General features: G+C 53.7%; 2 protein-coding genes across 3 annotated transcripts; one reads left to right on the top strand and one right to left on the bottom strand.

The window, feature by feature from the left end:
* The first annotated feature begins 416 nt into the window (after window positions 1-416).
* Window positions 417-14188, top strand: OCLN (occludin). 2 transcript variants are annotated; one of them, XM_088179361.1, is made up of 8 exons: window positions 417-496; window positions 3074-3810; window positions 6665-6823; window positions 10113-10243; window positions 10980-11177; window positions 12337-12508; window positions 13448-13489; window positions 13577-14188. In XM_088179361.1, the coding sequence occupies exons 2-8, from the start codon at window positions 3076-3078 to the stop codon at window positions 13676-13678; spliced, it is 1539 nt and encodes a 512-aa protein (XP_088035487.1). In that variant the 5' UTR covers window positions 417-496; window positions 3074-3075; the 3' UTR covers window positions 13679-14188. The 2 variants fall into 2 exon arrangements, 1 of the variants encoding a protein (XP_088035487.1); XR_015808541.1 differs by lacking the exon at window positions 12337-12508 and having other exon boundaries at window positions 12541-13489; window positions 13577-13684.
* Window positions 13794-27647, bottom strand: NR2F6 (nuclear receptor subfamily 2 group F member 6). The gene is made up of 5 exons (XM_088179363.1): window positions 27076-27647; window positions 21554-21648; window positions 18212-18736; window positions 14373-16794; window positions 13794-14310 (listed from the first exon to the last, which is right to left on the bottom strand). Exons 1-4 carry the CDS (start codon window positions 27366-27368, stop codon window positions 16520-16522), a joined length of 1188 nt encoding a protein of 395 aa, XP_088035489.1. The 5' UTR covers window positions 27369-27647; the 3' UTR covers window positions 13794-14310; window positions 14373-16519.
* Window positions 27648-27974: the final 327 nt, after the last annotated feature.

The raw sequence follows: 27974 nt of genomic DNA, 5'->3' as shown, positions 1-27974 counted from the left end.
GGCCGCGACAAACGGGGACAATGGGGGACAATGGGGGACAATCAGGGGACAGCAGGAGACAATTGAGAATGATCGGGGACAACTGGGGACAGTTTGGGACCATTGGGGACAATCGAGGACAATTGGGGATGATTGGGGACAATTGGGGACAATCCAGTTTATTTTTGGGGGGGTCTCCAAATTTTTTTTGTGGGAGCGGCCAAATTTTATTTTTTTTGGGGGGGGGGGACCTCGAATTTTTGTCCCCAAATTCCGATTTTATTTTTTTTTTTTTTTGTCACACCCCCTCCCCTCATTTCATCCCCTCCCCCCACCCAAATTCCCTCGGGGGCTCACCCGGTTCCGCCCCTCCCCCCCCCCCTCCCCATTTTTAACCCCTCCCATCCCGGTTCCGCCCGGTTCTGCCCTCCCCGGGGGCGGGTCCCGGGGCCGGTCCCGCCGCCTCCGCCGCTCCCGGAGCCATTTTAAGGTGAACAAAGCGGCGGAGCGGCGGCAGGTGAGCGGCTCGGGGGGCACCGGAACCTCCGGGACCCGAACCGGGACCGGCAGAGCGACCGGGACCGGCACCGGGACCGGAGGGAGCACCGGGGGTCTCCTGTGCACGGTGTGGGGGGGGGGGGTTCGTCATTGCCCAGCGGTACCGGGGGCTCCACCGGGATTCTGGAGCGGTACCGGGATTCTGGAACGGTACCGGGACCGGCACCGGGAATCCAGGGCGGCACCGAGTCCCCACTGAGTTCACACCGATACCGGCCGGGTCTACAGCGGTATCGGTCACGGGAATCCAGAGCGGTACCGGGTCCGTACCGAGCCCACAGCGGTACCGGGTCTGTACCGGGGCCGGCCACGGGAATCCAGGTCGGTACCGAGTCCGTACCGAGGCCACACCTGGACCAGGTGTACGCCGGTATCGGTCACGGGAATCCAGAGCGGTACCGGGCCTGTACCGAGCTCACTTCGGGTCCGTACCGGGAGCGGCACCGGAAATCCAGAGCGGTACCGGGCCCACACCGGCACCCAAGTCCCCTCCGGTACCGGGGTCCCCAGCAGGTTCACACCAGTACCGGCTCCGGTACCGGTACCGGGATTCCAGAGCGGTACCGGGTCCCCACCGAGTCCACACCGGTAGCGGGTCCGTACCGGCACCCAGATCCCTCCGGTACCGGATCCCACACCGGTACCGGCTCCCCGACCCCACCGCAGTCCCCTCCGCACTCCCGGTCCCGGTTCCGGTCCCGGTTCTGGTCCCATTTCTGGTCCTGGTCCCGGTTCTTGTCCCGGTTTTGGTCCCGGTTTTGGTCCCGGTTCCGGTGGGGCCAAACCGCGGGCTCCAACCGGCACCGGGACATTTGGGATGGACGCGATTGGGAACCTCCAAAATTTGGGAACCCCCCCCGAGCCCCTCCCGGGGGTCCCCGGTACCACCGGAACCGCCTCCCGGTTTGGGGTTTTTTTTTGGGTTTGAATTTTTTGGGTTTTTTTTGTGGAAAATCCAAATTTTTTGAAATTTTTCCTCACTGCGGGTCGGGGTCTCCGCGTGCTCCCCAAAAATTTGGATAATTTTGCGACCCCCACCCCAAATTTTCCACCCGGATGAAAAAAAAAATTTTTTCTCTGCCTGCGTAATAATCATTATTTTTAATTATTCTCATTTTGATCGCGATTATTTTGATTTTTTTGTTGTTTTTTTGTTTTTTTTAAATCGGATTAAGGCGACTCCCTCGGGGCCGGCGCTTCCCATTGGAGAATTCCAAAAAATCCCAAATAATTCCCTGGCGGTGCTGGGAGGGGACAGGGAGGTGACACCGGGGTGACAAGGAATTTTTTGGGGGGGTCTCCAAGGTGTTTTTTTGTGGGGTTTTAAAGGTTTTTTTTTTGAGGTTTTCCAGCTTTTTTTTTTTTTTTTTTGGGGGGGGGGTTTAAGATTTTTTTGGGGGGTCTGTAAGGTTTTTTTTGGAGGTTTTCCAGTTTTTTTGTGAGGTCTACAAGGTGGTTTTTTGGGATCTTTCCAAATTTTTTGTGGGGTTTTAAAGTTTTTTTTTTGGGGGGGGGGTTAAGGTTTTTTTTCTGGGGTTTTTAAGGATTTTTTGGGGGGTCTCCAAGGTTTTTTTTTGGAGGTTTTCCAGCTTTTTTGTGAGGTCTCCAAGGTATTTTTGGTCTCTCTAAGGTTTTTTTTTTGGGGGGGGGATTTTCCCAGATTTTTTTTGTGGCATCTCCAATTTTATTTTATTTTATTTTTTTGGCATCTCCAAGTTCTTTTGGGGCAGAATCTCCAGGTTTCTTTTGTGAGGCGTCCAAGATTTTTTGGGGTGGGGTCTCCAAGTTTTATTTTTGTTTATTTGTTTGTTTGTTTTTGTGAGATCTCCAAGTTCTTCTGGGGGAAGTTTCTCCTTTGTTTTGTTTTGTTTTGTTTTGGTTTTTTTTGTTTTGTTTTGGGTTTTTTTTTGTTTTGTTTTGTTTTTGTTTTTTTTGTTTTGTTTTGTTTTGGGTTTTTTTTGTTTTTGTTTTGTTTTGGGGTTTTTTTGTTTTGTTTTGTTTGTTTTGGGGTTTTTTTGTTTTGTTTTGTTTGTTTTGGGGTTTTTTTGTTTTGTTTCGTTTTGGGGTTTTTTTGTTTGTTTTGGTTTTTTTTGTTTTGTTTTGGGGGTTTTTTGTTGTTGTTGTTGTTTTTTGGGGTTTTTTTTTTTGTTTTGTTTGTTTTTTGGTGACATCTCCAAGGATTTGTGGCCACTCCGGCTCAGGGGGTGGCCACTCCGATTCGGGGGGGTGGTGGCTACTGTGGTGTGGCCACTCCGCCTTGGGGGGTGGCGACTCCGGCTCTGGGTGGCCACTCCGACTCAGAGGGTGGTGGCCACTCCGATTCAGGGGGTGGTGGCCACTCTGGGGTGGCGACTCTGATTCAGGGGCGTGGTGGCCACTCCGACTCAGGGGGTGGCCACTCCGACTCAGAGGTTGGTGGCCACTCCTCGTGGGAGGCGCCCATGACGAAGTGGCCAAAGTCCTCCCTCCTGTGTCACCTCCGCCAGAGCCTCCGCGAGCCACCCTCGTGTGTCCCCCCCCCCTCCCTCCTTTTTAGGGATGTTCCCCAAAAAACCCTACGGCAGCGGCTACGGGCCACCACCCACGGCCACTTACGGGCCACCAACGACGACTTATGGGCCACCAACAACGGGCGACTACGGCTACGACTTCAGCGCCCGCTCGCCGCCTCCGCCGGGCTCCTACTACATGGAGGAGTCGCCGCAGCTTTTCTACAAGTGGTCGTCGCCGCCGGGGCTGGTGAAGGTGCTGGAGGTGCTGGTCCTCGTGCTGTGCGTGGCCATCTTCGCCTGCGTGGCCTCCACGCTGGCCTGGGAGTACGGCTACGGCTTTGGCTACGGCAGCGGCGTTTTTGGCAACGGCCTGGGAGGTTATTACGGCTCGGGTTATTACGGCGGCGGCGTTAATTACGGATATGGCTACGGTGGCTACTACGGAGGGGCCACCAACCCGCGCACGGCCAACGGTTTCATGATCGCCATGGCCGTGCTGTGTTTCCTAGCCCAGTTGGGCTTGTTGGTGGCCAGTTTGAGCAAAGCCAGCGGGTCGCGCTCGCGGAGGTTTTACCTGGTGGTGTTGGTGGCCAGCGCGGTGCTGGCTTTGGTGATGTTGGTGGCCAGCATCGTGTACGTGGTGGGAGTCAATCCCCAGGCGCAGATGAGCGGTGGTGGCTACTACTACAGCCCGCTGCTAGCCATGTGCAGCCAGGTGTACGCCGGGGGCACCGTGCTCAACCAGTACCTGTATCACTACTGCACCGTGGACCCGCAGGAGGTGAGCGGGGGCTACCGGGAGGGGAGGGGTGGCTACCAAGAGGGGAGCGGGGGCTACCACGGATTGGGACCACTGGGAGGTCAATAGGGGCTACTGGGGATGGGGACTACTGGGAAGGTAGGGGTGGCTACTGGGAGGGGAGCGGGGGCTACCAGGAGGGCATCAGGGGCTACTGGGGGTGGGGACTACTGGGAAGGTAGAGATGGCGACCAGGAGGGGATGGAGGGCCACCGGGGGATGGGGACTACTGGGAGGGGAGGGGTGGCTACCAGGAGAGCAGCGGGGGCTACCAAGGGGTGGAAATCACTGGGAGGGGAGTGGGGGCCACCAGGAGGGGAGCAAGGGCTACCGGGCGATGGGGACCACTGAGAGGAACAGGGGGCTACCAAGAGGGGAGTGGGGCTACCAGGGGTTAGGGAAGGACCCCCAGGAAATGAGGGATGAGGATCCCGATCCCAGGGGGATCCCAAAAATTCCCAAAGGGAGGGAGGGACTCCCACAGAAAGGTTTGGGATTTGGGAAGAAAGGGAAAGGTTTGGGATTTGGGAAGAAAGGGAAAGGTTTGGGATTTGGGATTGGGGAAGGTTTGGGATTTGGGATTTGAGAGGGACAGGGAAGGGTTTGGGATTTGGGGAGGTTTGGGGTTTGGGATTTGGGAAGCACAAAGAATCTTTGGGATCGGGCTCATCCCACGGGGTGAGGGAGGTGATCCAGGCGTGGTTGGATCTCCAGGATTTGGGAATAAATCCGCTCCAAACGGGATTTGTGGGAGGAGGAGCCGCTCCTGGCCGGTCCCGTGGGATTCCAGGGATTTCCTGTGGGATTTCAGGGATTTGGGGCCGGGGATGTCCTGGCCTGGATCTGGGATCAGCGGGATTTATGGGATGAGTTTGGGAAAAAGGAGACAGGACAATCTGGGAATGTGGGGAAAAGCAGGATAATCCCGGGTTGTGGGACAATCCAGAAATGTGGGGAAAATGTGGGAAAAACCAGGAGACAATCCCGGGCTGTGGGAAAAACCGGGATAATCCAGGAATGTTGGGAAAAACCAGGACAAACTGGGAATGTTGGGAAAAACCGGAACAGTCTGGGAATGTTGGGAAAACCAAGGAGACGACCCTGAAATGTGGGAAAAACCGGGATAATCCAGGAACGTGGGAAAAAACCGGGACAATTTGGGCTGGGAGAGAGGAAACCGGACAATCCCGGGATGCAGGAAATCCCGGGATAAACGGAGCTGCCGCTGCCGGGAGTTTCGGGGAGGGGACGAGCCCGGAGCCCCATCCCAGTTTCGGGAACTTTGCTCTCCCGGTTGTAAAAAATCTGGGAGCGGAGCCGGGCTGGGGGAAAACAGGGAAAGGGTTTGGGATTGGGAAAGGACAGGAGAGATTTGGGATTCGGGAAAGGCAGGGAGGGAAAGGTTTGGGATTCGGGAAGGGCAGGAAAGGTTTAGGGTTTGGGAAATGCAGGGAGAGGTTTGGGATTTGGGAAAGGTTTGGGATTTGGGAATGTTTGGGATTCGGGAAGGGAAGGAAACTTTAGGATTTGGGAAATGCAGGGAAAGGTTTGGGATTTGGGAAGATTTGGGATTTGGGAAGGATGGGAAAATCTGGGATTTGGGAATCAGCCCCGCCCCCTCGCTCACCTCCCCCCGCTCTGCCCCGCAGCGACCCCAAACCGTTCCCGGGGTCCCGAATCCCCAAACCATTCCCAGGGTCCCGAATCCCCAAACAGTTCCCGGGGTCCCGAATCCCCAAACAGTTCCCGGGGTCCCGGATCCCATTCCCCGATCCTGATCCCATTCCCATTCTCAGTCCCATTCCCATTCCCTGCTCCCGGCCGGGCCCCGCTCCCCCCCCGCGGGGCTGGGGTTGGAATGCGGCACTTCCAGCCCGGCCGGCCCGGGAGGGGCCCCGAGGAACCGGGACTGGCCCGGGATGGGCCCGGGACTGGCCCGGGATGGGCCCGGCTGGCACCGGGACCCCCCCAAATCCTGCCCGTTCTTCCCGAATCCCAAACCTTCCCAAATCCCAAACCTTTCTCTGTCTTTTCCCAAATCCCAAACCTTTCTCTGTCTTTTCCCAAATCCCAAACCTTTCCCTGTCTCTTCCCAAATCCCAAACCTTTCCCTGTCTCTTCCCAAATCCCAAACCTTTCCCTGTCTCTTCCCAAATCCCAAACCTTCCCCAGTCCTTCCCAAATCCCAAACCTTCCCCATTCCCAAACATTTCCCATCCATCCCAAATCCCCCCCTGTCCTTCCCCGGTCCCCAAACTTTCCCCGATCCCAAACGTTTCCCGTCCATCCCAAATCCCCGATTTTCCCATCCCTAATGGAAAAATCAACCCCTGGATCTCAATCCTCCCTGGAGCCCCAAAATCTCTGGGATCCCTGAGGGGCCCCATCCTGGGATTTGGGGAAAAGACAGGGAAAGGTTTGGGATTTGGGGAAAAGACAGGGAAAGGTTTGGGATTTGGGAAGGACAGAGGGGATTTGGGAAGGACAGAGGGGATTTGGGAAGGACAGAGGGGATTTGGGATTTGAGAAGGACTGAGGGAATTTGGGAAAGACAGAGGAGATTTGGGATTTGGGAGGGATTGGAATTTGGGAAGGATGGGGAAAGTTTGGGATATGTGAAAGTTTGGGATTTGGGAAGCACAGAGAATCTTTGGGATCAGGCTCATCCACCACCACAAAAATTTCAGGGGTGAAAATCCCAATTCCTGACCAATCCCATGGGATTTTTGAGAATTCCCAAATCCCAATTTTTTTCAAACCATCCCCTGCAGGTTCCTGACTGATCCCATAGGATTTTTGGGAATTCCCAAATCCCGATTTTTTTTTTTTTTCCCAGGCTGTTGCCATCGCCTGTGGGTTCCTGATCGTTCTCCTGCTCTGCCTCATCTGCGTCTTCGCCCACCAAACCCGGAGCAAAATCTGGAAATACGGAAAACCCAACATTTATTGGGATAAAATCCCGAGCAGCCCCGAGGGGCCCGACGTGGAGGAGTGGGTGAGTCCCGGGAATTTGGGAATTTTGGGGAATTTTGGGATTTTTGGGATTTGTAGGATCCATCCTGGCCCTTTTTGAATGGGAGTGGAGGAGTGGGTGAGTCCTGGGAGTTTTGGGGTTTTTTGGGATTTTTGAGAGTGGGATCCTTCCTGACCCTTTTCCTGGATGTGGAGGAGTGAGTGAGTTCCGGGAATTTTGGGATTTTTGGGATCTGGAGGATCCATCCTGGCCCTTTTCAGTGGGATTGGGAAGTGGGTGAGTCCTGGGGTTTTTGGGGAATTTTGGGGTTTTGGGGATTTTTGAGACTTTTGGGAATGGGATCCAAGGGATCCCTCCCAGCCCTTTTCCCAGATGTGGAGGAGTGGGTGAGTCCCAGGATTTGGGGGATTTTGGAGTTTTTTGGGATTTTTGGGAATGGGATCTTTCCCAGCCCTTTTCATGGATGTGAAGAAGTGGGTGAGTCCCAGGATTTTGGGAATTTTGGGGTTTTTGGGGATTTATGGGAATGGGATCTGGGAGATCCTTCCTGACCCTTTTCCCAGATGTGGAGGAGTGGGTGAGTCCCGGGATTTTTGGGAATTTTGGGATTTATGGGAATGGGATCCTTCCCAGCCCTTTTCATGGATGTGAAGGAGTGGATGAAACCCAGGAATTTGGGGATTTGGGGGGAATTCTGGGGTTTTTTGGGATTTTTGGGAATGGGATCCAGGGAATCCTTCCCGGCCCTTTTCCAGTGGGGTTGGAAATTCCTGGATTTGGGATGGGAGCGTGGAGAGGAGTTTGGGGGATTTGGGGACACCAGGAAGAGTTTGGGGACTTCAGGGGGGGGTGGATTTGAGGATATTATGGGATGGATTTGGGGACATTAGGGAGGGTTTGGGGACACCAGGAGGGACTTGGGGACACCAGGAGGAGATTTGGGGACATTAGGGAGGGTTTGGGGACACCGGGAGGGGGTTTAGGGACTTCAGGGGGGATTTGGGGACACCTTGAGGGTTTGGGGACACCAGGGAGGATTTGGGGACTTGGTGTGGGGATCTGGGGGACGCCAGGAGGGCTCGGGGACACGGCCAGGTGTCACAGCCAGGTGTCACGGCCAGGTGACACCGCCAGGTGTCACGGCCAGGTGACACCGCCAGGTTTCGGTCTGGCCAATCATTAACCAGGAGGTGGCACCGGGAAAACCCGGAACTGGCAGCGCCAGGAGCTGCTGGCACCTGGACGGGGACCTTGGGGACATCCCGGTGTCCCCAGCGTGGCCCCGGGTTGTGTCACCTCCTGGCCTGGCCTGGCACGAGCTGCTGGCAGGGGACGGGTGGGAATGTCCCTGTCCCTGTGTCCCCATTCCTGTCCCCATTCCTGTCCCTGTGTCCTCATTCCTGTCCCTGTCCCTGTGTCCCCATTCCTGTCCCTGTGTCCTCGTGTCCTCATTCCTGTCCTTGTCCCTGTCCCTGTGTCCCCAACTCTGTTCCTGTCCCTGTGTCCCCATTCCTGTCCCCCACCCTGTCCCTGTCCTTGTCCCTGTGTCCCCATTCCTGTCCTTGTCCCTTGTCCCTGTGTCCCTGTCCTTGTCCCCCCGTGTCCCCCACACCCCTCCCCGTGTGTCCCTGTTCTTCGTTTGTGTCCCCAATGTCCCCACTCCTCTCCTGCTGTCCCCAAACCTGTCCCCAGTGTCCCCATTCCTGCTTCTGTGTGTCCCCCGTGTCCCCACTCCTCTTCCTGTGTCCCCAATCTCTTTTCTGTGTCCCCCCACCCCTGTCCCCTTGTCCCGTGTCCCCTGGCTGTCCCCAGATGCCACCACCCCCCAGCCTTTGTGTCCCCTCGGGCCGCGCCGCCTTTGTTCCATTTTTTGATTGGATTTATTTGATTCCTTTTTGATTTCTTTTTGATTCAATCTCAGTTTATTTGCTCAAAGTCCCTCCCTGGCCGAGCATTTCCTGTCCCTTTGGGGACACGGCGACACCCGGGTGCCACCCCCGGGTGCCACCCCCGGGTGCCACCCCCCCCTGCTTTTGGGGTGTCCCCCCCCCTCTTTGGGACCATCGCGCTTTTATGGGGCCACCCCAAAACGCCACCAGGGTTTGGGGACACACCTGGCGACCCCCCCCCCCCGGGAGGGGACAGGGACGGAAGTGGCGTGTCCGGCCGGATGTCCCCAAGGCCACCAAGGAGGCACCGGCGTCCGGCACAGGCAGCGCACAAAGGGCCGGAAGGAAGGGACAGGGGACAGAGGGGACAGCGGAATGTCCCCTGTCCCTCTGTGGGGCCACCCCAAAGCTTTGGGGACGTCACCCTGAAGGTGTCACCACCCCCCGGGCTCTGTCCTTTGTCACTTTGTCCCTTTGTCCCTCTGTCCTTATCCCTGTCTTTCCATGGGGTTTGGGTTTTTGGGGTTTTGGGGTTTGGGGTTTTTGGGGTTTCTGGGTTTCCTCCCAACCCCAAATGTTTGTGAGTGTCACCCTAAAGGTGTCACCACCCCCCGAGCTTTGTCCCTTTGTCCCTCTGTCCTTATCCCTGTCTCTCGGTGGGGATTTGGGGTTTTTGGGGTTTTGGGGGTTTTTGGATTTTTGAGGTTCCTGGATTTTTCCCCAACCTCAAATCTTTGTGAGTGTCACCCTGAAGGTGTCACCACCCCCGAGTTCTGTCCCTTTGTCCCTTTGTCCTTATCCCTGTCTCTCCATGGGGATTTGGGGCTTTTGGGTTTTTGGGGTTTCTGCGTTTTCCCCAAATCTTTGGGGATGTCACCCTAAAGGTGTCACCACCCCCCGAGTTCTGTCCCTTTGTCCCTCTGTCCCTGTCTCTCCACGGGGGTTTGGGGTTTTGAGGTTTTTGGGGTTTTTGGGGGTGTCCCTGGAGGATTTGGGGGACTCCAGGATATCCATGGATTGTCCGCGGGAATTCTTGCGGAATTTTTGGGAATTTCTCGCTGAATTTTCAGGGATTTCTCAGGCAATTTTTTCGGCAATTTCTCGGTGAATTTTCAGGGAATTTTTGGGCGATTTCTCGCTGAATTTTCAGGGAATTTTCAGGGATTTTTCAGGGATTTTTCAGGGATTTTTCAGCGATTTCTCGCTGAATTTTCAGGGAATTTTGGGGCGATTTCTCGCTGAATTTTCAGGGAATTTTCAGGCAATTTTCAGGCAATTTTCGGGCAATTTCCAGACAACTTTCGGCGATTTCTCGCTGAATTTTTGTGGATCCCTTGGGGGGGGATGGAATTCCCGGGCGATTTCCCTGGAATTTTTTTTTTTCCCGGGGGCGGGGTTAACCCCTCAAATGCCGGTGCCAGGTGAAGAACGTGTCCGGCGTTCCCGACGAGGCCGCCACGGTCGCGTACTCGGAGAAAAGCGAGACCCCCGGGGCCGTGCCCCCCTACAGCCCCCCCGCCTACAGCGAGCCCCCCAAAAACAGCTGGAAAAGGTGGAAAATGTTGGGGTGGGGTCGGGAAAAGACGGGAAAGTTCGGGAAAGGATGAGGGGGGTCGGGAAATGTGGGGAGGGGGTGGGAAAAGGGGAGGGAAATTTGGGGAGGGGTCGGGAAGAGGGGAGGAATTGTGAGGAGGGGGTGGGAAAGGATTTGGGGGGTCGGGAAATTTGGGGAGGTGTTGGGAAAATGGGGAAATTTGGGGAGGGGTCTGGAAAAAGATGGGAAAGTTTGGGAAAGGATGTGGGGGTCGGGAAATGTGGGGAGGGGGTGGGAAAAGGGGAGGGAAATTTGGGGAGGGGTCGGGAGAGGGGAGGAATTGTGAGGAGGGGGGTGGGAAAGGATTGGGGGGTCGGGGAAATTTGGGGAAGGGTCGGGAAAAGGGGAGGGAAATTTGGGGACTGGGAGGAGTTGGGATAAGAGAGGGAAATTTGGGGAGGCGTTGGGAAAATGGGGGGGGAAATTTGGGGAGGGGTCTGGAAAGGATAGAAAAATTCTGGAAAGGATGGGAGGTCGGGAAATATGGGGAGGGGGCTGGAGAGGGAGGAATTGTGAGGAGGAGTCGGGAAAAGGGGACGGAAAGGGTGGGAAAGGATGGGAGAAATAGGAAAAGGGGAGGGGAAATTTGGGGAGGGGTCGGGAAAGGATTTGGAGGGTCGTGAAATGTGTCCCCAATGTCCCCCTGTCCCTGTGTTCAATGTCCCCATGTCTGATGTCCCCAATGTCCCCCCAGTGACCCCCCCAGCCCCTCGGAGCCCCAGGACCGGGACCCCAAGCCCCCCGCCCGCCGTGGTCGCCGCGGTCGCCGCCCGGCCGAGCCCGAGGAGTCTCGGCAGTCCCAGTGCTCCCAGTGCTCCCAGTACGACACCGAGCCCACCACGGCCCCCGAGTCCGGCGACGAGCACGACGGGGACAGCCAGGAGTGGCACAGGTGACACCTGGGGACAAGGGACACTGGGGACAGCAGGGACACTGGGGACAGGTGACGCTTGGGGACAGTGGCACAGGTGACACTTGGGAACAGCAGGGGACACTGGGGACAGCCAGGAGTGGCACAGGTGACACTTTGGGACAGTGGCACAGGTGACACTTGGGGACAGGAGAGACACTGGGGACAGGTGACACTTGGGGACAGTGGCACAGGTGACACTTGGGAACAGCAGGGGACACTGGGGACAGCCAGGAGTGGCACAGGTGACACCTGGGGACAACAGGGACAGGGGTGTGACCTGAGCAGAGGCTCTGAACTGGGAATGCTGGAGCTGGGCCGGACTGGTCTGGACTGGGAGTGCTGGGCTGGGATTGGCTCTAAACTGGTCTGGACTGGGAACACTGGGGAGACCCAGGTGAGGCTTTGCTAGGACTGAGTTTAAACCCCAAACCCCCAGAAAGCCAAGCCTGAACCCAAAGACAGTCCTGGTCCCAAAGCTAAGCCTAACCCCAAGCTGATCCCAAAGCCAAAGCCCATCCTAACCCAAAACCGATCCAGAAAAGCCAATCCTGGCTCCAAAGCTGATCTTGACCCCAAAGGCCATCCTAACCCCAAAGCAGAGAAGCTGAGCCTGACCCCAAAGTCAAGCCCAAACAAGGCCATCCTGGCCTCAAAGCTGAGCCTAACCCCAAAACCCATCCTAACCCCAAAACTGATCCCAGAAAAGCCAATCTTGGCTCCAAAGCCAATCCTGACCCCAAAGCTGATCCCAGAAAAGCCAATCCCAACCCTAAAGCCCATCCCAGAAAAGCCCATCTGGCCCCAAAGCTGAGCCTGACCCCAAAGCTGATCCCAGAGAAGCCCATCCTGACCCCCAAAGCTGATCTTGACCCCAAAGCCCATCCCAGAGAGGCCCGTCCTGACCCCCAAGCTGACCATGGCCCCAAAGCCAAGCCTGACCCCAAAGCCCATCCCAGAAAAGCCCATCCCGACCCCAAAACCAATCCCAGAAAAGCCAATCCTGGCCTCAGAGCTGATCTTGACCCCAAAGCCCAGCCTAACCCCAAAGCCGATCCCAGAGAGCCCCATCCCGACCCCAAAGCCCATCCTGACCCCAAAGGCCACCCCAGAAAAGCCCACCCCGGCCCGTGTCCCGCAGGCTGTACCCCCCGGTGAGCTCGCCCTCCTCCCGCCGTCGCTACAAGGAGGATTTTGCGCTGGGGCTGCGGCGCTACAAGGAGCTCTGTGCACAGCTGGACGCGCTGGGCCAGCAGCTGGCACAGCTGGAGCAGCAGCTGGAGCAGCTGCCCGAGGACAGCGCCCAGTACCAGGTCAGGCCCAAGGGTTTAATCCCTTTCTCCAGACCCTTTTCCCTTCTTTTTTACCCCTTTTCTCCCCTACTTGTTCCCCCTCTCTGTCCTCTGTCCCTTTCCTCCTTATTGTCCCCTCTCTGTCCCCTCCTGTCCGTTCTGTCCCCTCTCTTTCCCCCCATTTCCCCCCTTATTGTCCCCTCCCTGTCCCTCCATGACCCCGCTGTCCCCTCTGTCCCTGTCTCCTCCTGTCCCCTTCCTTTTCCCATTTCCTGCTATTGTCCCCTCCTGTCCCCTGTGTCCCTTGTTCCCCCATCTTTGTCCCCCTAACCCTCCTGTCCCTTTGTTCTCTTGTCCCCTCTCTGTCCCTGTGTCCCCTCTGCCCCCTTTCCCTGTCCTCCCTGTGTCCCCTGAACCATGTCTCTGTCCCCTGTCCCCTCTCTGTCCCCTCTATCCCTGTGTCCCCTCTGTCCCTGTCCCCCATCCCTGACCCATCTGTCCCGTCTCTCTGTCCCTGTCCCCGTCCCTCCCCCGGGTCCCTCTGTCCCCGACCCCTCTCTGTTCTTGTCCCCCTGTCCCCTTTGTCCCTCCCTGTCCCTGAGCCCCGTTCCTGTCCCTCTTGTCCCCTCTCTCTTCCCATCTCTGTCCCCTCTGTCCCCTAACCCCTTTGTCCCTGTCCCCCATCCCTGTCCCCTTTGTCCCTGTCCCCGTCCCTGACCCCTGTCCCCTTTGTCCCTCCCTGTCCCCTTTGTCCCTCCCTGTCCCCTTTGTCCCTCCCTGTCTCTGACCCCCGTTCCTGTCCCTGTCCCTCTTGTCCCCTCTCTCTTCCCGTCCCTGTCCCCTCTGTCCCCTAACCCCTGTGTCCCTGTCCCCCATCCCTGTCCCCTGTCCCTCTGTCCCTGTCCCCCATCCCTGTCCCCTGTCCCCTCTGTCCCTGTCCCTGACCCCGTGTCCCCACAGGCCCTGGCCGAGGAGTACAATCGCCTCAAGGACCTGAAGTGGGTGAGTTCCGGGGGCTGATTTTTGGGGTCACCCCCTCTTTGGGTGACATCCCCAAACGTCCCCAAACGTCCCCAAATCCCTCCCCAGAGCCCGGAGTACCAGGACAAGAAGAGGGAATCCCAAACCCTGCGGAACAAACTCTTCCACATCAAGAGGATGGTGAGCGACTACGACAAACTCCGGGGCTGACCCCAAAAAAAAAAGAAAAAAAAAGAAAAAAAAAAGGGACATTATTTTGGGAGGGGGACACCTCAACCCCCCCCCCAAATTCCTCGTTTTGTGCCTTTTTTTTTGTCTTAAAAAAAAAAACAACAAAATTCCTCATTTTGGAATGCCAAGGGTGGGCAGGGGGCTGTTGGTGTGACCCCACCACCCCTCCTCACCCCAAAATGTCCCCAAATTTCTCCTAAATCCCCCACACCCTCTGGGACCCCCCCAGTGCCTTCCCCTGGTTGTAAATAGGGTTTTTTTAATGGGGTTTGCACACCCCTGGCTGCCTTAAAAGGGGTTTTGGGGGTCCCAAATTGGGATTTGGGGGACAAAAAACCCTTTTGGGGTTTTTGGTTTTTTTGTGTTTTTGGGACCTAAATCCCAAAATATTTTATAGGGAACGGTGGGAATTGTGGGAATTGTGTAATATTTTAATTGCTGGTGGAATTTTTTTTTTTGTAATAAATGAAGTGTAATTGTTGATTTTAATTTGGGGTCGGGGCGAAATGGGGAGGCCAAAATTCTCCTAAATTCGGGAGGGGACCCCAAAAAAAACCCTCCCAGTTTTGGAGGGAAAATCCCAAATCCCTCCCAGCTTGGGAAAAGAAAACCTAAATCCCCACAAACCTTGGGAGGGAAATCCCAAATCCCTCCCAGCTTGGGAAAAGAAAACCCAAATCCCCCCAGATCTGATTTTAGGGTTTTTTATGGAACATTCCCTATTTTTGGGGTGGGTTTGATCTCCCCAATTTTAGTTTTTCCGCCAGATCCCAAATCCAGACCCCTGGGATTGTAGGAAATGTCTTTAATTGGAGTTAATTAATTAATTAATTAATTAATGGGTTTATGTGGCAGAGCGAGGATTCCATTGGCCGGGAATGTCCCGAAATTCTGAAATCCCAAAATCCTGAAGTCCTGAATCCTAAAATCCCAAAATCCTGCAATCCCAAAATCCTGAAATCCTGAACCCTGGGTCATTCCAGACCACCGGGGTTGTAGGAAATGTCTTTAATTGGCATTAATTAATTAACGGGTTTATATGGCAGAGCGAGGATTCCATCAGCTGGGGATCGTCCTGGAATCCCGAAATCCCAAAATCCAGAAATCCCAAATCCTGAAATTCCAGTGGCAGCTGGGGGGACAGTCCAGGGGGGGGCTCTGTATCCCTTGTGTGTCCCCTCCATCCTTGGGGACAACACCGGGACCCCAAAACCACTGGGGACAACCTGAGGACCCCAAAACTTCTGGGGGCAATGCCAGGACCCCAAAACCTTTAGGGACAACATTGGGACTCAAAAACCTTTGGTGACCATGCTGGGAAACCAAAATTTTGGTGACAAGGCCGGGACCCCGAAACTTTCAGTGACAACGCTGGGACCCCAAAATTTTTGGGGACAACATTGGGACCTCTTTTGGGGACAACACCAGAAGCCCAAAACCTTTGGTGACAACACCAAACCTGCTGGGGACAATGCTGGAACCCCAGAGACTCCAGTGACAACGCCAGGACCCCAAAACCTTTGGTGACAAGGCCGGGACCCCAAAACTTTTTGGGGACGATGCTGGAACCTCAAAACCTTTGGGGGACAACGTCAGGACCCCAAAACTTTGGCAATGACCCCAAAACCCATCCAGTCACACCCCTGAGGGCTCAGCCCTGTTCTGGACAATTCCTAATTTACTGTTCTGGAAGATTCCCAATCTGGCATCCCCCCCATTCCCAATGTGACATTCCCAGCTCTGTTCCCAATCTGGCATTCCCGGTGCAATTCCTGTCCAGCATTCCTGGCACTGTTCCCAATCTGGCATTCCTGGGGCTATTCCCAGTCCAGCATTCCTGGTGCTATTCCAGTCTGGGAATTGGGAATTCCTGGCCAATTCCCAGTCCAGCATTCCTGGCTCCATTCCCAATCCGACCAATTCCCAGTCTGGCATTCTCGGCTCAATTCCCAATCTGGTATTCCGGGTGCCATTCCATCCAATTCCCGATAACCCATTCCTGGCCAATTCCCAGTCTGCTGTTCCCAGTGCTATTCCATCCAACTCCCAATAAACAATTTTTTGGCCAATTCCCAGTTTGTTATTCCCGGCACCATTCCCGCCGCCATTACATCCAACTCCCAGTAACCCATTCCTGGCCAATCCCAGTCCGTTATTCCCAGTCCACCATTCCCAATCTGGCATTTTTGGCACCATTCCAGTCCAGCATTCCATCCAATTCCTGATAAACCATTCCTGGCCAATTCCCAGTCCCTTATTCCCGGTGCCATTCCATCCAATTCCTGATAAACCATTCTTGGCCAATTCCCAGTTTGTTATTCCCAGTGCCAGTCCATCCAACTCCCGATAACCCATTCCTGGCCAATCTCAGTCCATTATTCCCAGTGCCATTCCTGGCACCATTCCAGTCCAGCATTCCATCCAATTCCTGATAAACCATTCTTGGCCAATTCTCAGTTTGTTATTCCTGGTGCCATTCCATCCAATTCCCGAGAAACCATTCCCGGCCAATTCCCAGTCCTCCATTCCCGGCGCCATTCCATCCAATTCCTGATAAACCATTCTTGGCCAATTCCCAGTTTGTTATTCCCGGCGCCATTCCATCCAATTCCCGATAAACCATTCCTGGCCAATTCCCAGTTTGTTATTCCCGGCGCCGTTCCAGTCCAGCACTCCACCCAACTCCCGACAAACCATTCCTGGCCGATTCCCAGTCTGTTCTTCCCGGCACCATTCCAGTCCAGCGCTCCATCCAACTCCCAATAACCCATTCCTTGCCAATCCCAGTCCGCCGTTCCCGACCCGCCGTCCGTGCCCACCCTACTGCCCGGCCCCGTAGGGCCAGTTGAAGGTGCTGCCGGACAGGAGCATGTCCCGGATCAGGGTCTCGATGGGCGTTTTCCCCACCAGGCGCATGAAGAAGAGCTGGGAGATGAGCGAGGCGGGCACGGCCCGCAGCGCCGGCAGCCGCAGCAGGAGGCGCCCGAATCGCTGCGGCTGCGCCGGGAATTGCGAGCGCTCGTACTCGGTCAGGGCCACCTGCGCCTTCTCCTGCAGCGCCTCCACGTGCGACGCGTCCGACAGCCCGCAGGCGTCTGCGGAGGGAGAGACGCGGGAAATCCGCGGGGAACATCCTAAAGATCCGTCTGTGAAATCTAGAGGGGGTGGACCCCAAGTTTAGAGGGGGTGGACCCAAAGTTTAGAGGGGATGGTCCGAAATTTATAGGGGATGGCCTGAAATTTATAGGGGATGGCCCGAAGTTTAGAGGGGATGGTCCAAAATTTATAGGGGATGGCCCAAAATTTATAGAGATTGGCCCGAAATTTATAGGGGTTGGCCCAAAATTTAGCGGGGATGGTCCAAAATTTATAGAGATTGGCCCAAAATTTATAGAGTTTGGCCCAAAATTTAGCGGGGATGGCCTGAAATTTATAGGGGTTGGCCCAAAATTTAGCGGGGATGGTCCAAAATTTATAGAGATTGGCCCAAAATTTATAGAGTTTGGCCCAAAATTTAGCGGGGATGGCCTGAAATTTATAGGGGTTGGCCCAAAGTTTATAGGGGATGGACCAAAATTTATAGAGATTGGCCTGAAATTTAGAGGGGATGGCCCGAAATTTATAGAGATTGGCCCGAAATTTATAGGGGTTGGCCCAAAATTTAGCGGGGATGGTCCAAAATTTATAGAGATTGGCCCAAAATTTATAGAGTTTGGCCCAAAATTTAGCGGGGATGGCCTGAAATTTATAGGGGTTGGCCCAAAGTTTATAGGGGATGGACCAAAATTTATAGAGATTGGCCTGAAATTTAGAGGGGATGGCCTGAAATTTATAGAGATTGGCCCGAAATTTATAGGGGATGGCCCGAAATTTAGAGGGGATGGCCCAAAATTTATAGAGATTGGCCCAAAGTTTAGAGGGGATGCCTGAAATTTAGAGGGGATGGCCCCAAGTTTATAGAGATTGGCCCAAAATTTAGAGGGGATGGCCCAAAATTTATAGAGATTGGATCAAAATTTATAGGGGATTGACCGAAATTTATGGAGATTGGCCCAAAATTTAGAGGGGATGGCCTGAAATTTATAGGGGGTGGCCCGAAATTTACAGGGGATGGCCCGAAGTTTATAGGGGATTGCCTGAAATTTATAGAGATTGGTGCAAAATGTATAGGGCATGGCCTGAAAAACCCAGAAAACGCAGAAAAACACAGAAAACCCAGAAAAACCAAAAAAAACCTGCAGAAAAAAAAAAAGAAAAAAACCACAAAACCCTTCCCTCCTCACCCCAAAACCCCTCAAACTCCCAGATAAAAAACCAGAAAAACCCACAAGAACCCAGAAAAACGCAGATAACCCCAGAAAAACAACAAAAAATCCAGAAAAACCCGAAAAACCCAGAAAAACCCTCACCCCAAAACCCCCTCAAACTCCTAAAAAAACCCCTCAAAAACCCCCAAAACCCCTTCCCTCCACACCCCAAAACCCCCAAAAAAACCCCTCCCCACCGCCATACCCGGCGTGAAGAGCGCGATGGCCTTGAGGCAGCTGTACTCGGCCGAGTCCACCTGCAGCCGGTTGAGCTTGTCCACCTGCTCCTGGAAGACCCGGATCTGATCCATGAAAGCCACCACCCTGTCGGCCGACATGGGCGAGGCGTGGAAGCCGGCGGCCGCCAGCAGCGGCGCCATGTGCAGGGGCAGCGCCGACTGCGCCGCGTTCAGCACGAACAGCTCGCTCCAGCTCAGCCGCAGCAGCGCCACCTGGTCCGACACGGGCAGCTCCGGGAAGAACGGAATGTTCCGGGCCCACTCCACGGTGCTGAAGAGGAGGCGGGCGGCCAGCTCGCAGATGTTGTCGATGCCCATGACGCTGCCGTGCTGGGCGTACTGGGAGCCGTAGCGCGCCGCCGGGTAAGGCTCGGCGCGGAGCAGTTGGGAGATGAGCTCCGACACCGGCTGCCCGTTGAAGAATTCGGCGTTGGGGATGGGGTTGGGGCTGCTGCTGGAGTGGCTGGGGGGGATTCGACCCCGTTGGACGGCTGCAGGGAGAGAGAGGATGGAGGTGGTGCTGGGTTTTCATCCTAAACTCAAAAAATCCAACTGGATTTTCATTGGGAACCCAAAAAACCCAATTGGATTTTCATCTCCATCCTACACGGATCCTACTGGATCTTCGTCTTGATCCCATGCAGATCCTGCTGGATTTTCATCACCAAACCAAAAAATCCAACTGGATTTGCATCGTGAACCCAAAAAATCCAACTGGATTCTCATCCCAATGTCAAACAGATCCTACTGGATCTTCGTCTTGATCCCATGCAGATCCTACAGGATTTTCATCCCCATCGCAAAAAATCCCGCTGCATTTTCATCCTGAACCCAAAAAACCCTACTGGACTTTCATCCTGAACCTACACAGATCCTACAGGATCTTCATCCCAATCCTACAGGGACCCTACAGGATTTTCCTCCCGACCCCAAGGACTCTCTCTGTGTGCTGGGCGTGCTGGGCGTACTGGGAGCCGTAGCGCGCTGCCGGGTAAGGCTCGGCGCGGAGCAGTTGGGAGATGAGCTCCGACACCGGCTGCCCGTTGAAGAATTCGGCGTTGGGGATGGGGTTGGGGCTGCTGCTGGAGTGGCTGGGGGGGATTCGACCCCGTTGGACGGCTGGAGGGAGAGAGAGGATGGAGGTGGTGCTGGGTTTTCATCCTAAACTCAAAAAATCCAACTGGATTTTCATTGGGAACCCAAAAAACCCAATTGGATTTTCATCTCCATCCTAGATGGATCCTACTGGATCTTCGTCTTGATCCCATGCAGATCCTGCTGGATTTTCATCACCAAACCAAAAAATCCAACTGGTTTTGCATCGTGAACCCAAAAAATCCAACTGGATTCTCATCCCAATCTCAAACAGATCCTACTGGATCTTCGTCTTGATCCCATGCAGATCCTGCTGGATTTTCATCCCCATCGCAAAAAATCCCACTGGATTTTCATCATCAAACCAAAAAATCCAACTGGATTTTGATTCTGGACCCACACGGATCCTACTGGATCCTCATCTCAATCTCATGCAGATCCTACAGGATTTTCATCCCCATCGCAAAAAATCCCACTGGATTTTCATCATCAAACCAAAAAATCCAGCTGGATTCTCATCTCCATCCTACATGGATCCTACAGGATTTTCATCTTGATCCCATGCAGATCCTACAGGATTTTCATCTCCATCGCAAAAAATCCAGCTGGATTTTCATCCCGAACCCAAAAAATCCAACTGGATTTGCATCCCCATCCCAAATGGATCCTACTGGACTTTTGTCTTCATCCTATATGCATCCTACAGGATTTTCATCCCAAATCGTGCATGGATCCAACTGGATTTTCATCCTGAACTCAAAAAATCCAATTGGATTTTCATCCCCATCCCAAATGGATCCTGCTGGATCCTTGTCTTGACCCCATGCAGATGTTACAGGATTTTCATTCCCATTGCAAAAAATCCAACTGGATTTGCATCCTGAACCCCAAAAATCCAACTGGATCTTCATCCTGAACTCAAAGAATCCAATTGGATTCTCATCCCAATCCCACACAAATCCTACTGGATCTTCATCTTGACCCCATGCAGATCCTCCAGGATTTTCATCCCCATAGCAAAAAATCCCAATGGAATTCATCCTGAACCCAAAAAATCCTTCTGGATTTCCACCTCAATCCCAAATGGATCCTGCTGGATCTTCATCTCAATCCCGTTCAAATCCTGCTGGATTTTCATCCTGAACCCAAAGAATCCTACAGGATGGATTTTCATCCCCATCCCAAAAAATCTTATAGGATTTTCATCCCAACCCCAAAAAATCCAACTGGATTTTCCATCCCAATCCCAAATGGATCCTGCTGGATTTCCATCCCGATCCCAAAGGATTTTTCTGGATTTCCATCCTGATCCCAAAGGATTTTTCTGGATTTCCATCCTGATCCCAAAGGGGTCTCGGTGTCCTTTGGGTTTTTTTTCAGGGAGAAAAGGAGATTTGGGAATGCAGGAAATGATCCCAAAATCTTCCCGGATTCTGTAGAAAGACCTGGGAATTTTAGGGATAAATCTGGGAGTTTTTAAGGGATAAACCTGAGGATTTTAGAAATAAACCCAGGGTTTTTAGGGATAAACCCAGGATACCACAAAAATCTCCAGAAAATCCCCCCCCCAAAATAAAAGAAAAAATCCCCCGAAACCCCCAAAAAATCCTCAAAAAATCCCCCAAAAAAACCCTCAAAAATCCCCCAAAAAATCCTCAAAAAATCCCCCAAAATTAAAAAAAAATCCCCAACCCCCCCAAAATCCCCTCAAAAATCCCCAAAAAACCAAAAAAATCCTCAAAAAAATCCCCCCCCCAAAAATTTTTTTAAATCCCCCAACCCCCCCCAAATCCTCAAAAAATCCCCCAAAAATTAAAAAAATCCCACCCCCCCCAAAAATCCCAAAAAATCCCCCAAAGAAATCCTCAAAAAATCCCCCCAAATCCCTCCAAAAAACCCCCAAAAAATCCCCCCCCAAAAATCCTACAAAATCCCCCAAAAAATCCTCAAAATCCCCTCAACAATCCAAAAAAATCCCCCCCAAAACCCCCAAAGATCCCAAAAAATACCCCCCAAAAAACCCCAAAAAATCCCCCTAAAAACAAAAAAATCCCCCCAAAATTAAAAAAAAAAATTTAAAAAATTAAAAAAAAACCCCTACAAATTCCCCCAAAACCAGAAAAACGCGGGGAAAAAAAGCTGTAAAAATTAGATTTTTTTCCCAAAACCCAGAATTCCTAGAATTTGGGAATTTTTAGGAATTTTTCCCCTACCTTCCTTCCTCATTCCCACTCGGAAGCACTTTTTGAGGCGGCAGTACTGGCACTGGTTCCGGTGGTGTTGGTCGATCTGGCAATCCCGGTTGGATCTGTGAGAATCATCGGGATCAGCCGGAATTCCCGGAATTCCCGGAATTCCCAGAATTCCCAGAAATCTGAGCTCCTCCCCCGTATCACGGATCCCATTCCTAAATTCCTCCCTTCCCGTTTTTTTTTTTTCCCCATTTTTCTCCGGGATTTCCTGGCAATGGGAGAAAAATTTGGGGGGGGGGGGGTTTAATTCCAAGGAATTTCGGGAATTTCTTGTGGGGTGGAAATCCCTCAGGCAGAGCTGAGCCCAAATCCTGGGGGATTCTGGGATAGAGGGAGAGAATTCCCAAAATTCCTCAGAGTTTGGGCAAGGATTCATCCTAAAATCCCATGGATTTTTCCCAAAATTCCTGGAAAAGGGGTCCTGGATTCATCCCCCCTTCCCAAGATTCCCATATTCCCTGGAAAATGAATCCTGGCCCATGGATCCATCCCAAAATTCCCAAAATCTGTGGAACAGGGGTCACATCTCATGGATTCATCCCAAAATTCCCAAAATCCCTGGAAAAGTGGACCTGGCCCATGGATCCCATTCCCAAATTCCTCCCTTCCCGTTTTTTTTCCCCATTTTTCTCCGGGATTTCCTGGCAATGGGAGAAAAATTTGGGGGGGGGGGGGGGTTAATTCCAAGGAATTTCGGGAATTTCTTGTGGAGTGGAAATCCCTCAGGCAGAGCTGAGCCCAAATCCTGGGGGATTCTGGGATAAAGGGAGAGAATTCCCAAAATTCCTCAGAGTTTGGAAAAGGATTCATCCCAAAATTCCCAAAATCCCATGGATTTTTCCCAAAATTCCTGGAAAAAGGGTCCTGGCTCATGGATCCATCCCAAAATTCCCCAAATCCCATGGATTTGTCCCAGATTCCCTGGAAAACGGGGCCTTGTCCATGGACTCATCCTAAAATTCCCAAAATTCCCAAAATCCCTGGAAAAGGGATCCTGGCTCACATTCCCACATGGAATTCTCCCCATCCAATCCCCCCCAATCCCATTCCCAGGGAGGTGACGTCACAGGAATTCCCTTCCCAGCTGGAATTTGGGGCTGGATTTGGGAATTCAGGATTTGGGAATTTGGGGCTGGATTTGGGAATTCAAGATTTGGAAATTGGGGCTGGATTTGGGAATTCAAGATTTGGGAATTGGGGCAGGAATTGGGAATTCAGGATTTGGGAATTGAGGATTTGGGAACTGAGGCAGGATTTGGGAATTGGGAACTGGGGCAGGATTTGGGAATTGAGGATTTGGGAATTGGGGCAGGATTTGGGAGTTCAGGATTTGGGAATTGGGGCAGGAATTGGGAATTCAGGATTTGGAAATTGGGGCTGGATTTGGGAATTCAGGGTTTGGGAATTGGGGCAGGAATTGGGAATTCAGGATTTGGGAATTCAGGGTTTGGGAATTGGGGCTGGAATTGGGAATTCAAGATTTGGGAACTGAGGATTTGGGAATTCAGGGTTTTGGGATTGGGGCTGGATTTGGGAATTGAGGATTTGGGAATTGGGGCAGGATTTGGGAATTCAGGATTTGGGAACTGAGGATTTGGGAATTGAGGATTTGGGAATTGGGGCAGGATTTGGGAATTCAGGATTTGGGAATTTTGGGCTGGATTTGGGAGTTCAGGATCTGGGAACTGAGGATTTGGGAATTCAGGATTTGGGAATTTTGGGCAGGATCTGGGAATTCAGGATCTGGGAACTGAGGATTTGGGAATTCAGGATTTGGGGATTTTGGGCTGGATTTGGGAATTCAGGATTTGGGAATTCAGGATCTGGGAACTGAGGATTTTGAAATTCCGGCGGCCGAAGCCGCGGCAGCCGCGGGAATCCCGACACGGATCATTCCGGAATCCCAACACGGAATTAATGAATTAATTCCTGAATTAATTCATCCCCGACATTCCCGGCGCGGAGCCGGGAGCGGCGCTGACGTCTTCATCATCATCCAGGAAAAAAAAAAAAAAAAAAAAAAAATCCAGGGAATTATCCCGGAATTTCCAGGGGATAAAAAAAAAATATCCGGGTCATTCCCAGCACGGCCTTGGAATTTTGGGAAAAGCTCCCAGAAATCCTCCCAGTCGGATAAAAATTGGATTAAAAATATGGATAAAAAGTGGATAAAAAAATATCTGGATGATTCCCAAAACAGCCTTGGAATTTTGGGAAAAGCGACCAAAAATGATCCCAGATTTTTTTTTTTTTTTTTTACAGTGGATAAAAATATCTGGCTTTGGAATTTTGGGAAAAGCTCCACAAAAATCCTCCCGGATGGATAAAAATTGGATTAAAAATATGGATAAAAATATCTGGATGATTCCTGCCGTGGCTTTGGAATTTTGGGAAAAGCTCCCAAAAATGATCCCAGGTTTTTCCCAATGGATAAAAAAAACACCTGGAAAATTCCCATCACAGCCTTGGAATTTTGGGAAAAGAACCTGGGAATTATCCCGGATAAAAAAGCCGGGAAGTGATTTGGGAATCGCTGGGATTTGGGATATTCCAGAGGCTTTTTTTTTTTTTTTTTTTTTTTTTTTAAATTTATTTCAAAAACCAGGAATGGATTTGGGAATTTTGGGCTTTTCCAAAGGAACGAAGCTCCAGGATCCCGCTTTTGTTCCGGGAATCCCGCGAGCCCCCGGCGGAGCTCATTTGCATATTCCAAGTGCCTTTAATTATCGCTCCCGCTAATTACCCGCCCTAATTAAGTCATTAGCACAGCCCGGGCCTTTCGGAGATTCCCGAATTTCCCAGCTGGCTTTTCCTTTGGAAAACTCCGGAGGGATTTTTTTGGGAAGGTTTTTTTTTTTTTTGAGAAGTGGGGGGGGCAGGATTTGGATGATGGGAAAAATCCGGGAGGATTTTTTGGGAGCTTTTCCCAAAATTCCAAAGCCACAATCGGGGTCACCCAAACGATTTTATCCACTGAGAAAAATCTGGGATAATTTTTTGGGAGCTTTTCCCAAAATTCCAAAGCCACAGTAGGAATTATCCAGGTGATTTTATGATTTTATCCATTGGGAAAAATCTGGGATAATTTTAGGACTGGGAGCTGATTCCAGCTGGGATTGGATCCAACAGCTCCTGGATGATTCCCGATTTTTTTCCCTTCTCCCAAAAATTCCAGAGGTCTCCCAGAGCTGGGATGAGGGGATGGGGAAATTTGGGAATTCTGCTCTCCTGGAATTGGGGATTCCCTCATTTCAAATTCTGGGAATTCCCAGGGATCCCATGGGGGGGGGTGGGGAATCCTCAGGGATCCCAGAATTCCAGAGGATCCCAGAATTCCAGTGGTTCCCTGCTCCTGATATTCCAGGGAATTTCCACTCCTGGTATTGTCCCAGATCCCAGAATTCCAGAGGATCCCTGATCCCAATATCCTGGATCCCAGAATTCCAGAGGATCCCGGATCCTGATATCCCAGATCCCAGAATTCCAAAGAATCCTTGATCCCAATATCCTGGATCTTCGTGTTCCCTTGGATCCCAGAATTCCAGAGGATTCCTGATCCAAATATCCCAGATCCCAGTGTTCCCTCGGATCTCAGATCCCAGAATTCCAGAAGATTCCTGCTCCTGATATTCCAGAAGATCCCTGATCCCATTATCCCCCCAGATCCCGGAATTCCAGTGGCTCCCTGCCTGCTCCTGGTGTCCTGGATCCCGTTATCCCCTCGGATCCCAGTGTTCCAGAGGATCCCTGCTCCCGTTATCCCAGAATCCCCCTGGATCCCTGCTCCTCACATTCCAAGGGATCCCTGCTCCCGGGATCCCAGTGGATCTTCACTTCCAGTATCCCAGATCCCGGTATTACCCTGGATCCCTGCTCCCAGTATTCCAGATCCCAATATCCCAGTGGATCCCAGTATCCCCCTGGATCCCTGCTCTTGGTGGGTCCCCGCTCCCAGTATCCCGGTATTCCAGGTATCCCAGCTCCCAGTATCACCCCAGATCCCAGGTCCTGGTATCCCAGTATCCTGGTGGATCTCTGCTCCCTGATCCCAATATTCCAGGGGCTCCTGGCTCCCAGTATTGCCCCAGATCCCTGCTCCCAGTATCCCAGATCCCAGTATCCCAGTGGATCTGTGCTTCCAGTATCCCTGATCCCAGTATCCCTGATCCCGGTATTCCAGGGGATATGCTCCCAGTACTCGGGGGATCCCTGATCCCGATATCCCATAATCCCCCCATGATCCCTGTTCCCAGAATTAACCCAAATCCTTGCTCCTGATATTCCAGGGGATCCCAGCTCCCGATATCCCTGATCCCGGTATTCCAGGGGCTCCTGGCTCCCAGTATTCCAGCAGTTCCCGGTATTCCAGGGGCTCCCGATGTCTCTGTTCCCGTTATCCCCCCAGATCCCTGCTCCAAGTATTCCAGGGATTCCCAGTGTCCCTATTCCCAGTATTGACCCAGATCCCCGCTCCCGGTATCCCAGATCCTGTTATTCCCCCGGATCCCTGCTCCCGGTATTCCAGCAGTTCCCGGTATTCCCCCGGATCCCTGCTCCCGGTATTCCAGGGGTTCCCGGTGTCCCTGTTCCCGGTATTCCCCGCTCCCGTTGGATCCCGGTGTTCCCGGCATTCCCGCGGCTCCCTCTGGATCCTGGCTGTGCCCGGGGTGAGTCACGGGCACCGCGGGAATGCCGGGAGCGCCGGGAACAGCGGGAATGGACACCGGGAACAGCGGGAACGGACACCGGGAACGGACACTGGGAATGCCGGGAATGGACACCGGGAACAGCGGGAACGGACACCGGGAACGGATGCCGGGAATGGACACCGGGAATACTGGGAAAGGACGCTGGGAATGAACTGGGAATGGACACTGGGAATACCGGGAATGGATACCGGGAATGGACACCGGGAACGCTGGGAATGGACACCGGGAATGGGGGCGGCCGGGGCGGATGGAAACCAGTGCTGGACTGGAGGACACTGGGATGGACTGGGGGGGGGAACCTCAGCTGAACTGGGAGCCGCTGGTTTGTACTGGGACACCCCCAGCACCCCCACACCGAGACCCCCACTCATCCCCAACCCCCCAGTGTCCCCCATCCCCGCTGTCCCCCGGGTGTCCCCCCGGTGTCCCCTCACTCCCCCCGGTGTCCCCCGTGCTGTCCCCCTGCTCCCCTCCAGGTGTTCGCCAGGTGTCCCCCCATCCCCGGGTGTCCCCTTGCTCCTCTCCAGGTGTCCCCGGGGTGTCCCCCTGGTTCCCCCATCCCAGGTGTCTCCTCTGCTCCTCTCCAGGTGTCCCCCAGGTGTTCCTGCGCTCCCTCCAGGTGTCCCCCGGGTGTCTCCCCATCCCTGGGTACCCCTGCTCCTCTCCAGGTGTTCCCCAGGTGTTCCTGCGCTCCCTCCAGGTGTCCCCCTGCTGTCCCCGCGATGTCCCCCTGGCTCCCCCACGGTGTCCCCCGCGCTGTCCCCCCGGTGTCACCTGCAGGTGTAGCTGAGGTTCCTGCGGATGCTGCGTTTGAAGAAGCTCTTGCAGCCCTCGCAGGTGAACACCCCGTAGTGCTTCCCGCTGGATTTGTCCCCGCACACCACGCAGTCCGCGCCGGCCCCGGGCCGCTCCTCCTCGCCGTGCTCCGCGTCGCTGCCGCCACCACCGGGGGACGCCGCTTCCTCCGGCCCTCCGCCACCGCCACCGGCTCCGGGGCCGCCGCCGGGGCCGCCGCCGCCGCCTCCGCCGCCGTTCGGTTCGCCCCAAGCGCCGGCCACCATGGCCATGGCTCCGCGGGGCTCGGCGGGGCTCAGCGCCGCATGGAGCGGAGCCTCCCGGTGCTGCTCCCGGTTCTGCTCCCCGTAGTGCTTCTCCCGGTTCTTCTATTCCCCCTGGTTCTGCTCCCGGTGCCGCTTCTCCCGGTTCTTCTATTCCCCCGGGTTCTGCTCCCCGTGCTTCTCTTCCTCCCGGTGCTGCTCCCCGTAGTGCTTCTCCCGGTTCTTCCACTCCTCCCGGTTCTTTTCCCGGTACTGCCCCTCGCAGTGCTTCTCCCGGTTCTTTTAATCCTCCCGGTTCTGCTCCCGGTGCTGCTCCCTGCGCTGCTTCTGCTCCCGGTTCTGCTTCCCCCGGTTCGTCTTCTCCTCCTGGTTCTTCTCCTGGTTCTGCTCCTGCTGCTCCCGGTTCTGCTCCCGGTCCTGCTTCTGCTGCTCCCAGTTCTGGTCCCGGTTCTTCTCCCGGTTCTGCTTCTGCTGCTCCCAGTTCTGGTCCCGGTTCTTCTCCCCCCGGCCGGTTCTTCTCCGTCCGGTGCTGCTCCCGATTCTTCTCCCGGTGTTTCTCCCGGTTCTCCTCCTCCCGGTTCTGTTCCCGGTTCTTCCCCGCGCCGAGTTCGGTAA

This window comes from Sturnus vulgaris, chromosome 26 (genome assembly GCF_052056855.1).
Source record: "Sturnus vulgaris isolate bStuVul1 chromosome 26, bStuVul1.hap1, whole genome shotgun sequence".
Taxonomy (NCBI): domain Eukaryota; kingdom Metazoa; phylum Chordata; class Aves; order Passeriformes; family Sturnidae; genus Sturnus; species Sturnus vulgaris.
Note: the sequence above shows the minus strand (reverse complement) of the source record. Positions and strands in the feature narration are given on the sequence as shown.